At 43.5% G+C, this 12,663-nt stretch overlaps 1 protein-coding gene and 1 long non-coding RNA gene across 3 annotated transcripts in view; both read left to right on the top strand.

The window, feature by feature from the left end:
* Positions 1-12,107, top strand: part of LOC132447595 (uncharacterized) — a 33,100-nt gene extending 20,993 nt beyond the window's left edge. The window contains exon 2 of the long non-coding RNA XR_009523149.1: positions 11,857-12,107. This is a non-coding gene — a long non-coding RNA (uncharacterized LOC132447595). The remainder of the gene's footprint in view (positions 1-11,856) is intronic.
* LOC132447594 (peroxisomal succinyl-coenzyme A thioesterase-like) overlaps positions 1-12,107 on the top strand; it is a 12,589-nt gene extending 482 nt beyond the window's left edge. Inside the window, exons 1-10 of one of the 2 annotated variants that reach the window (XM_060038443.1) lie at positions 7,044-7,512; positions 7,866-7,965; positions 8,079-8,269; positions 8,613-8,773; positions 9,126-9,245; positions 9,346-9,428; positions 9,760-9,853; positions 9,944-10,024; positions 11,030-11,171; positions 11,626-12,107. In XM_060038443.1, the coding sequence (XP_059894426.1) occupies positions 7,203-7,512; positions 7,866-7,965; positions 8,079-8,269; positions 8,613-8,773; positions 9,126-9,245; positions 9,346-9,428; positions 9,760-9,853; positions 9,944-10,024; positions 11,030-11,171; positions 11,626-11,756 (1,413 nt within the window). In that variant the 5' untranslated portion in view covers positions 7,044-7,202 and the 3' untranslated portion in view covers positions 11,757-12,107. Of the gene's footprint in view, positions 1-7,043; positions 7,513-7,865; positions 7,966-8,078; positions 8,270-8,612; positions 8,774-9,125; positions 9,246-9,345; positions 9,429-9,759; positions 9,854-9,943; positions 10,025-11,029; positions 11,172-11,625 lie in introns of those variants that run through there. The other variant, XM_060038444.1, reaches the window with a different exon arrangement.
* Positions 12,108-12,663: the final 556 nt, after the last annotated feature.

Below are 12,663 nucleotides of genomic sequence, written 5' to 3'. Positions count from 1 at the left end.
GTTCATTGTAAGGACTCTGATGGACTCTCTCTGCCAGGTGGGAAGAATTGAGTGGCCGCTGCTGCTTGTCAACGGAGGCGACGATCAGAGCATGGCCACCACAGAGTCCGCAGAAGATGTGAGTTCACACACCCTCAAGCACACGCGTCGACACAGACACACTGATGTTCTCTCTATAAACTAATAAGTAGCATCATTAGATTAGACAATTTTTTGATTATTTATATTATATGTGAGCAACCTTTTTTTATTTCCATACAGTGGATTATGCACATCTTTCTTTTTGCAAGACTGCAGATGCTAAGCACATTTCAAAAAGCTAACCAAACTTACCTTATGTACATCAAAAGATGTATGTATTCGTTGTGGATTATGCACTCGCCTCTTTTTTCCCAGCCGTGTTTAAAAGCCAACAAAAGCCATGTATTTATCCATATATATATATATATATATATATATATACCACGGTCTGCGGGAATACTCGATTCTGATTGGATGCAGGGTGTGCATTAACTCCTGATATACGGACACCTGGGGCCGTATTCACAAAGCATTTTATCTTACCGCTAGGAGTGCTCCTAACTCGCGCTAAAACATTTTACGTAGGAGTTTTTTCTTAAAAGTTATTCACAAAGCCGCTGAGACCTACTCTTACTAAGGATAAATCACAAAGAGTGACGCCTCGTGCCCACTGCACGGATGGGGGAGTAGTCTTTGCAGAGGCATCCGTCAGCCAATCAAATCGCTTCGCCGGGTTCTTCCCGCTTCTTCCTGCTTGTTGCGAGGCAAGATGACCCGCTTTCCCGCTTTCCAGTATCGTCAGAGCCCGAGTCGCGTCACAGTGCTTAAATTTGCATACGCGATCTGATTGGATGACGGAACCGTCACTGCCGAAAAAGTTGAAAATTGTTCAACTTTCTGACGGTGGCGAACGCTCCAACTGAACGGACGGATCCACAATGCATTGCGCGTCCGTCCCCATTCAAAGTCAATGGGCAACGGTCAACTGACGGAGGTAGTGGGCACGGGGCGTGAACTAAGAGTGACGCGCCGTTGCTATGGATTACGTCAATTCTCGTGCACGAGTTTAGAAGCAGTCAGTTCGGTGATAGGTTGTTCAGACGAGCCCACTGAATCACCGAAAAACAAGGAAATAGCCTAGGCTAGAAATGGATTCCTATTAAGTAGTTATAGTGCAGTTAGCAGAATACACGCATGACGACAATTTTGTGCAGACCACGATAATGACGTTGTAGCCTGCACGTTCAAGAGAGAGAGAAAGCAAACAATGAAAATACGTAAAATAAATTTTATGAACTACACAAGTGTTGACTGATTTGTGCCAAGGTGTTTACCTAAAATGTGTTTTTAAAGTGATCCCTAAATGCCAGTCCACTCGGTTCCACACGGCCAAATTCATTGTCATGTTGATCGCCATCATCATCATCATCATCATCATCGTCTGGCTGTGGAATGTTCCTCCGCTTGCGGAGGTTGTGTAGAATGGCACATACAGCAACGACTGTGCATGAACCGACGTTTCATCTGCCCAATTCCTCTCTCCACAACATTTCGTGTATGTTTGTGTGCTCGAGCATATATGGAAGAAATCAGTAAACAATAATAAATATGGATTCAACAAATAAAAGGCGTCAAAGAGCCAATACGATGTGTTTTACACGTAGGACTAAGCGTAATATGCGTAATCACTTACATGTTATACTTTAACTGTGCTCCCGGTTGTGGATTGAGGTAGGGTGTCTAGAGCCACGTCTTGCATGGATAGTCACTGTCTCCCAGCAAGTGACAACCAACTGGTACATCTCAAAAAGCTGCCTCAGACCGCTCTCCATTAAAATGCTCGAATCATGGGTAGCTGAAGATCCAGGCCACTTTGCAACAACATCCAGTAGGCTATGTTAAAATTTGCATCAAAAACAACCTTCATGTTGATGGAATGCACTTTCTTCCTATTGACGAACACGTCCTCGTCTTTTGATGGCGCAATTATTTTTATGTGCGTCCCGTCAATAGCACCGACCACACCGGGCATACCTGCAATTGCCATGAAGTTGGCTTTGATCCTGTGTAATTGTTGAATGTCCAAAGGAAAGTTTATGGCACGGCTGACTGATGGTTGCGATATATATAGCCAATAAAGTTGCATTTCCCCTGTTGCTAAATAACGTAGTGTGGCCAAACATTTTATTTCGGGACTAATTGGATTATTCCTGTTAGTCGGGGATGTTATTGCATTGCGATTAACTCCACAACAAGTTTAATACCCTAACATTTCGTCTCGCAGGCATTTACGATTCTTTGTGAATAGGTCTTAGTGAGTTAGGAGTCCTCTTGAGGACTTTTAAGCTCTCCTAGACTTAGGTGCTACTTTTAGGCCTAAAATACTTTGTGAATTGCTCTTAGTGAAAAAAGTTAGGAGTCCTAAATTTAAGAGTGACACGCCCATTATTTTTAGGAGTTACTCCTAAATTCGCCAGTTAGGACCTACTTTTAGCCCTAAAATCCTTTGTGAATACGGCCCCTGGACAAGTAGTTCCGTCAAATTGTCTGTTTACCGTTCTCAATTAATGCGCTAGCTGGCGTATCGTCTCTAAAATAGTAGTAACCATAGCAACGGGAAACAAAACAAAGCTCAGCGGACTATAATACCTCCCGCTACCTCCCGTTCTAAAGTCGTAGCTATGGTCCGTCCTAATTACTGGAGGAGTGAACAACGTTTCCGTTGCATGAGAACCCAACGGGCGTGTAATGGTGGTTCCGGGTATTAGTCGGACCCTCAGGCGTAACCAGGGAAACAAATGTATATTTTGTGGAAAACTTTATATTCGGATTGTAAAACACATGAAAATATAAATTAATGGTCTTAATTTGGTCACCGTTGGTAAGTGACCGTGGTATAAGCGGGATAATGCCCTTCGAGGTGTCCATTATCAGGAATTAATGGACGACGTGGAGGCGTGAACCGTCCGACGCGAAGCGGAGGACGGTTGCCTCCGCGAAGTCGGGCATTATCCCTTACATATATATATTTTCATTTATATTTTCATGCGTTTTACACTCTGAATATAAAGTTTTCCACAAAACATACATTTGTTTCCCTGGTTACGCCTGAGGGTCCGACTAATACCCGGAACCACCATTACACGCCCGTTGGGTTCTCATGCAACGGAAACGTTGTTCACTCCTCCAGTAATTAGGACGGACCATAGAACGGGACTTTAGAACGGGAGGTAGCGGGAGGTATTATAGTCCGCTGAGCTTTGTTTTGTTTCCCGTTGCTATGGTTACTACTATTTTAGAGACGATACGCCAGCTAGCCATTAATTGAGAACGGTAAACAGACAATTTGACAGAACTACTTGTCCAGGTGTCCGTATATCAGGAGTTAATGCACACCCTGCATCCAATCAGAATCGAGTATTCCCGCAGACCGTGGTATAAATTGTGGTAACCCGGTGCTCGGTTGGGCCAGGTTCCACGGATGAACGACACTTTTAGCTTGCGGATACGCCGTTAAAGCCATTTATTTACAATCAACTTAAATCAAACAAGGAGCTCGCAGTCTCTAGGGCCTCCGTGGGCCTCTAGCCTCTCCCGGACACGAGCACTTCCTCCTTGCTCCCGTGCCGTGCTGTGCTGTCGGACCTCCTTTTAAGATGGCTCCTCTGCCACCGGCCAGGTGTCCACCAATCACCCTGATTGGGGAGGCAAAAGGGATGCTCTCCGTCGCCGGCTGGTGGGTGGGGGTGGTATACCCCGTCCTTCACGGTCCCTCGGGCCCGTCCAGGCCGAGGTTTACGTGGCGGGATGCCACAATATATATGTATATAATATATATATATATATATATATATATATATATATTCATGGATAAATACATGGATTTGGTTGGCTTTTTAATATATTTATATATATATATATACACACACACTGTATTTGCATAAGAATCTGACTAATCTAACTAGTTTGCGATTATTTGAGAAGCTATTGTTTATGAAGCCATTTCTGCCCTTTCAGATAGCAAACATGATGTCTGTTGCTGGCAACAAACACCTGCTGACCACCCTGACGTACCCCAAAGCGGGTCATCTTATCGAGCCCCCCTTCACCCCACACGTCAGGGCCAGCAAATTCATCCTACATAGCCAAAAGAGAGGTGAGCTTGTGCGGACATGGTAAACATAAAATGCCGTGCTCATGCAGTACCTACAATTGTTCATGACTACAGGCCCCTTGTGCTTTACATACAATTCCCTACGTATTCGCCAGAATTTGCACTAAAATGTTCAAGACGTGTCAGTGATGTGTTGGTCAACAAAAGCAATAAGGGGAATTTTGGGTCATGTTATCCGGTTCTTGGTTCTCAGCCTCACTTTGGATCAGAAACCAACAATACCTAAGTCATTAAGGTTGAATCATGTTGAAATGAGTGGTGTGTGTGTGTGTGTGTGTGTGTGTGTGTGTGTGTGTGTGTGTGTGTATGTGTGTGTGTGTGTGTGTGTGTGTGTTATAGCCATGATGCTGTGGGGAGGGGAGCCCAAAGCTCATTCAGTTGCTCAAGAAGATTCTTGGGAGAGGATCTTAAACTTCTTGAAGGAGCATCTATGCATCGAACCCACCCTGGCTCCCCAGGCCAAACTATGAATGTGTCAAACACACACACAATCACACACACGCACGCACGCATACACACACACACATCCAAAACGAGGTGACCTCTTGGTTGTAACATAGGAAACAGTGTCTGACGCACACATACACACACAATCATATAAATCATTCCTAAGGACCAATTGATCACAATACTAAAGTCAATATATTTCTATATTTAAAATCAAACCTGAGAGACAACTTTTCAGGCAGTAAACCAATGTCACTCAGCAGTTGACACATATCATCAACATCTTAAATCAAACAAGATTTTTCCTTTTGATTGTAATAAACTCTATTAAAAAAAAAGCTGGTACAATTACTGAATGCATTTCCTTTTGATCAACTTGTTGGTTTGAAATATAAAGTCTGACTGGTCAAATAAATAAAACAGTATTCTGCCAATCAGATTTTTATTTTAGATTGTAATAACATTTATAAATAAAACAGCTGCTGCAATTACTGACTATTACGGCAATTAATTACTATTCTTTTTCTCTTTCTTTGACTGCTTGATTAGCATGTTGGTTTGAATTATCAAGTCAAATCTGAGAGTCAAATAAATAAAACCACAATCGGTGTATATATATATATATATATATATATATATATATATATATATATTTCACCCACCGATTGTGGTTTTATTTATTTGACTAGATAATGTGTGTGTGTATATATATATATATATATATATATATATATATATATATATATATATATATATATATATAGATATATATATATATATATATATATATATATATATATATATAAATACATATATATACATATATATGTGTTTGAGTTGTCCTGGTATCTGAAAAAGAATGAATTAGAAAAAAGTCAAGAATAGGAAGGAGTGAAACGCTGACGGGACAGACAGTTGTTTGGACATCAAGATAAACTGAAAGTGAAGAGAGGCCCGACAGAGGGCCCTGTCTCCCTGGTTGTCATGGTGACATTTCAAAACAACACTGAACCAATCAACGGTAGGTAACATACTGGCCCCATTAAAACAACGACAACAACACGATCACATGTTCACTAGTAACAGCAACGTTATTGCTCCAACGGAGCCAAATATCGGGTCTTTTGGTTTCGTCAATAAATCCACTGCAGAATGTAACTAAATAACGATCGGGGAGCAACCGAAGGACACGATAGAGGAGGACAGACCTTCGTCCAATGTGAGTCTGAGGGCGGAGGAACTGGATAAGGTGATGAACGACCTCGACTCCGACAACCAGATCATGAACACCACCCAGAAGGTGGACCACCCGGGTCAGAACATGGACTGGGTGTCTTGTAGGGACTTCAACGTGGAGCTCGGCCGAAAACAGATCACGGAGTACATCAGCACTTGGGGGCTGAGTCCCCGCTGGCTCCTCAACCTGGCGTTCCTGGAGACCATCGAGGAGGAGTACCACAGCCTCCACCGCTACAGGGCGCGGTGGAGCATCCCGACCCGTCAGTCGCCCGTCCCTAGAGACACCGCCTCGGTCTGCTTCTCCGTGCGGCTTTCGAGGTTCAGGCCTCAGACTGAACCGGTGGAGGTGTGCTACACCTTAGAGTCCAACCAGCTGGTGCACTTGGCGGGGAAGACTGCGTTCAGGGAGAAGTGGCTCGAGGACTTGGTCGACAGCAAAGCGCTACTCAGACAGGCGGTGGACTTCTAGACCCAAACAATCGATCACCACTTTCACATGTTATGAAGAACGTCTTTGATCGTTATTTAAAAAATCGAATAGGATGATTAAAATGATTTAAAATAAACGTCTCCCTCTCTCTCTCATAATGGGCAATTTTCTCATCAATATGCCTGCATCAAAAATTTTGGCCTCACCTAAAAATAAGTAATTTCCATTTTGTACTAAAAGTTAATCCTTTCCAGCAAGGCTTGGTTACACTTTTACTTGGACTTTGTACACACACGCCACATTATAACCAATGCAAGAAAGTATGTAACATAACTTATTTATATATTTCTGGACTTGTACTATTACCGCGAAGTAATGGTTATAATATTAATAATAATAATATGTGTTCTAAAATATTTGCTAAATAGGAATTGTAATACAATTCCATCCCTTATAGCATAATTAAGTATGACTATTTTAAGATGCATTAAGCATTCATATTATATTCCCACGTTTAAACAGAGCAATAGCCGCATTATTTATTCACTTACGCTAACATGAAAATTAGTCACTTTAACCAAGTTACAAAGGCCCTCTCAATGATTAGTCATCTGAGTTCAAGTTGTCTTGTTATGTTGGGCATTTAACATGTTTGAAACAAATTCAATATACATTTGTTTACCTAGTGATCTTTAGACCTACATGGGATTGTTACTGCGGCATTGGGCATTGCGCATGCGTGAACTGTATCTCCGCTGGAAAGCACACAGCGACCTCAGGGGTCAAACGAAAGACACTTATTGATCACTTAGCCACAATCTTACGTGTAGTTGATGCACTTCTACTTCTAACCATCTTGTCCTCTTTTTTTTATCGCAATCGACTGAGCCAATGAATGCCTTAAAACGTTTGTATAGGCGTCAGGAAGTGATCCCCAGCTGCAAGACCTTCGCAACTTCCCAGTGGACTAGTTTTCTCCACTTCCGAAGTGACCTCTTGAGAAATAACTTCATGGCACGAACTATTGCTATGTTGTCTGTTCATCCCTCACGGGGACTCGTGGACGAAAAGTTCCGAGTGGAGGTGGAGAATCTCCCCCCTGCATGCCCAGTAACTCTGCACTGTCTCCACCGCTCCGAGGACCAGGACCACTGGGAAGCCTTCGGGCATTACTGCAGCGACCACAGCGGGACGGTGAAAGGTAGGTTCCACTTTGCTCTACTGCAGCGACCACAGCGGGACGGTGAATGGTATAGGTTCCACGTTCCTCTACTGCAGCGTCCATAGCGGGACGGTGAACGGTAGTCCCATGGTCTACGATGCACCGTGACCAGATTAAAGAGGTTATTTTTCTCTTTTTTGCATAAATGGGGAATTAGAAATACTGATTTTGCATTGTGGTTTGTTTTTGATTCGATTATACGGTTATACTTAATGTCCTGTTTTACCAGTGTATTAAAAAAAACACTTTTTTATCCATGCGATTGTGGCATGTGCTAAATGTTTAACATTGAAGACTGTCATTTGCACAACTGACGTCCACTTTTTGTGAAGTGTCTGAAGATGAAAGTCTCGGGGGAACTTACAGCGGAAGGGAACATATGGGACTGCTGTGGAGTATGCGACCCGTTCCAGGCAGTAGAAGGGGTCTTAGGTAGGCCCACCATCAACACATGAATTATGAAGAGATCCTCATATATTGTTATTTATTGTAGGCCTACTGTTGATATTGCCGTCTGTTTTGTCATTTTCACCGCTGTGATTTAGGTTGAGAAAGACGCACGTTGACGTCCCCATGACGCTGCTCATATCGGTGTACAGAGGTCACCTGACCGCGGGCTTCAGAGAGCTGCCTCCCGTGGCCTCGGTGGTAGCGGAGAGGTGGTACATGGCGCCCGGCGTCAAACGCATCGCAGTCGAGGAGCGAGGGGTCACTGGCACTTTCTTCATTCCTCCGGGTATACTGTGTGTCTGATATGTGTTAGTTAGTTAGTTTTATTTATTTGTCACATACACAATTGTACAGGGCAAGGCGTAGTGAAATTATTGTGTACCCTGTATGTGTGGGTGTGTGTCTGTGTCTGTGTCTGTGTATAATAATTGATTTGACTTTCATGTAGACCCACTATTTCATCTTACAATAAATGCTTGTGGTATAGCGTTGGCTTTAGAAGATGCTTGGTTATCCATTCTGTGTTCCTTCCCTCTCCAAACAAGACAGAGACAGATGATTCTCTCCCCCCCCCCCCCCCCCCCCTCTCTCTCTCTCTCTCTCTCTCTCTCTCTCTCTCTCTCTCTCAGGCCCCGGGCCCTTCCCCGGTGTGCTGGACATGTGGGGTGGGGGAGGCGGACTGGTGGAGTACCGCTCAGCCCTGCTCGCGTCCCGCGGTTTAGCGTCCATGGCCCTCAAATACATCGACCCTGGGGACACTCCCACGGATATGCGGATGGGCTACTTTGAGGTGCTGCACGTGTCTCTACTTGCTTGGCCAGAATCAAAGGGCAAAAGTCCAAGGGATGACTGTAATTCTGCCCAAAGTCTCAATTTCTTTAACGTCTTCAAATGTATGTATTAAGGGCCCACTAGCACCTATACATAAGCATTCATAAAGTAGCATGCCATAGGATTAATACCTTTTCTCAGAAGTATTCGGGTTACGGTGATTTATATATGGGGAAGGGGAAAGGATAGTCAATAGGTTTGCTTCCCAGCTGAAAGCGTTTGAGACAACCGAGTGTCTGTTCAATGACTTCATAACCAATTCAGTACATTGTATTTGTTCCTCATCACGTTTTATACTCTTTTATACTCAGACAGCATTTCAGATCATCCAAGACCACCCGCAGGTTATCAGCGACCGGGTGGGCATTCTTGGCCTTTCCTTTGGCACTTCAGTGGCCCTGACTGTAGCCGCTTACTCCCAGATCAGCAGAGTAAGAATTGAATGGATATATCTCACACATTTTCATGATGACACATCCTGCATTTCATTACCCACAGTGACTTTGATTTTACACTTTTCTTTTTCTTTAGCCTCGTTGCTGTGTTGGTATCAGCGGCAGTCACGCCTACCCAATAAACAGACCTGTGGCTGAATTATTCGGGGAGATGGGCATGTAGGTCTCACTAGTAACATTATTACAGGGCCCCTGTTGTACGACAGTCCAACCACTGGTGACATAAGTGGGAGTTTCCACTAAGAAGTATGATAGATAGATCTGAAACCCTCGGTCACGTCCCTGGTGGACTGTACCAATGGGTAGACCGGAGTTGGATCCATACATAATGCATAGTAGTGGACACTCTCACTTTTTATGACAGATTTGACCTCACTTGTTTGAGGCCGGGAAACTAGGGGCCCCTTTAATTCAACGTTGCATGTTCTACGGCTCCAAAGTCAAGTGTGATTGTAATGCTGAGATCACCCACCTTCTCCCCTCCCCCAAGGAATGAAGAGAAAATGAAGAGGGATGAGGAAGATAACGTGATAATGCGAAACCTGATTCTACCTATCGCCACTGACCCGGCCAAGAAAGTTGACGTAGGTGCTATAAAACACTGTGTATTTCCAGAAAACACACATAGGGATAAGACATTCATTGTGAGAACTCTGGTGGATTCTCTCTGCCAGGTGGGGAGAATTGAGTGTCCGCTGCTGCTTGTCAACGGAGACGACGATCAGAACTGGGCCACTACAGAGTCCGCAGAAGATGTGAGTACACGCACACTCGCCCTCACTCTAACGCGCCAAAACAGACACACTTATGCGCTTCCTGTAAACTATCAAGTAGCATCATTTGATTATCATTACATTTCTTTTGATTGTTTGTAGTATTTTTGTGAAACCCTTTTTATTGACATTCAGTGGATTACGAACATTCTTCTTTTTGCAAGACTGCAGATGCTGAACACATTTTAAAAAGCTAACCAAAGGTACCTTATGTACATCAAAAGGTGTATGTATTCATGACGTGGAATATGCACTCGCCTTACGCTTTTAAGCCATGTTTAAAAGCCATCCAAATGTATTAACAAAGTCTGATTTCGTATATATATTGTGGCGACCTGGCCCCAGGAATGTCTCTCTCACGTAGGAAATACCACACTCCAAGACCCGTTCAAAGCCCGGTGGGGCGTTTATTCATTAATAAGGGAAAGTAAACTGCAGGGTCGGTGCCCAACGCAAGAAAAACAAAAATCATACAAGTGACTTCGTGAGCCACGCTGGCGTCCAGGGAATTGTCTCTCCGACCCGGGCCGGTCTTGTCCCTGGCAAAGGGAGGTCACTCCCGTCGAGTGACGTCGTCCTGGGGGGGGTGCGTGCCGTGACGGCGCATATGTCGTCCTGGGGTGCGGGTCCTCTCCTGGCCGCTGGGGAAGTCTGTTATGTCCAGGAGTCTGCCTGGCTGTATAGGGTCCTGGAGTTACTCTCCTCCGCTCGGTCTCCCGGTTCCCCTCTCTGGGAAAACAAACGGCCTTTTAAAGGGTACCTGATCTTCCTCACCCTCTGTCGCAGGTGTTCTCCATTTCCCTCACTGGAGATACGCAATGGATGCTCTTTGGCTCCGGCTGGTGGATATCGGCGATATACCACCTCTCCCTCGGGCCGCCTGGCCCGAGGGAGAGGTGGTATATATATATATATATAATAATCGGAATAACTGGTTTGCGATTATTTGAGAAGCGATTGCTTATGAAGCCATTTCTGCCCTTTCAGATAGCAAACATGATGTCTGTTGCTGGCAACAAACACCTGCTGACCACCCTGACGTACCCCAAAGCCGGTCATCTTATCGAGCCCCCCTTCACGCCACACATCAGGGCCAGCAACTTCATCGTTCAACATAGCAAAGAGAAAGGTGAGCTTGTGCGGACATGCTAAACATAACCTGCTGTGCTCATGCAGTACCTACAATCTTTCTTTGTATTAGTGATGTGTTGGTGTTGGTCGACCGAAAACAACAAGGGGAATTTGGGGTTCTCTTACCCTTTAAAGAAATGTATCTGAATGAAGTGGTTCTGGATAAAAGCATCTGCTGAATGACTAATTAGTAAATAGTTAGTGTTTCTCTTGGTTCTGAGCCTCACTTACAAGACCCCTTCGGAAAAGAAAAGTGGGGATATGTTAAGAAACCAACAATACCTAAGTCAATAAGGATCATGTTGAAATTAGCGGTGTGTTTATTGTGTGTGTGTGTGTGTGTGTGTGTGTGTGTGTGTGTGTGTGTGTGTGTGTGTGTGTGTGTGTGTGTGTGTGTGTGTGTGTGTGTGTGTGTGTGTGTGTGTGTGTGTGTGTGTGTGTGTGTGTTATAGTGATAATGCTGTGGGGAGGAGAGCCCAAAGGTCATGCAGTTGCGCAAGAAGATTCTTGGAAGAGGATCTTAAACTTCTTGAAGGAGCATCTGTGCATCGAACCCACCCTGGTTCCCCAGGCAAAACTATGAATGTGTCACACACACACACACACACACACACACACACACACACACACACACACACACACACACACACACACACACACACACACACACACACACACACGAGGTGACCTTTTGTGGCCAACATAGGAAACATTGGCTAACGCACACATGCACACACACAGTAATATAAATCATTCCTAAGGATCAATTGATCAGAATACAAAAGTCAATATATATTTAATATCAAACTTGAGACAACTTTTCAGGCAGTAAACCAATGTTACTCAGCAGTGGCCACAAATCATCAACATCTTGCACCCAAACGAAATCAAACTGGATTTTTATTTTAGATTGTAATAAAAAATATAAAAAACACCTTTTGCAATTACTCATTGCATTTTTTGCCCTCTTTCTTTCGACAGCTTAATCAGAATGTTGGTTTGAAATATTAAGTCAAATCTGAGTGAAATAAATAAAACTATGGTAGAAAGCTACATTTGCAATAAAGATAATGCTTCATGTGACATGTGTCACAAATTTAGCCAATCAAAAAGAGCGACAATAATTAGAAAATGCATTTCCTGTAGAAAATGCGTGAGCGCTGTAGTGCAAAGTGAGGTTGATAATATGTTTTAGTGAAGCCACATAGTTAAATGGTTAGTGAGGTCCCCCCTTCACTTTAGGCGTCTTTGAGTGTTATTATTTATTATTATTATTCATGTTTAACCTCTGTTTTCCTTTTATTCCTAGTCTGTTTTACATAGTTTTGAATGATGACTATATGCTCTGTAAGGTGACCTTGGGTGTCTTGAAAGGCGCCTCTAAATTAAATGTATTATTATTATTATTATTATTATTATTAAATCAAATGAAGGGATTTAAACAGAGTCTAAATGCAGTTAAATATGTAAACATCTGGGTGAAAAAATGG

Source organism: Gadus macrocephalus, chromosome 19 (assembly GCF_031168955.1).
Source record: "Gadus macrocephalus chromosome 19, ASM3116895v1".
Classification (NCBI taxonomy): Eukaryota; Metazoa; Chordata; class Actinopteri; order Gadiformes; family Gadidae; genus Gadus; species Gadus macrocephalus.
Note: the sequence above shows the minus strand (reverse complement) of the source record. Positions and strands in the feature narration are given on the sequence as shown.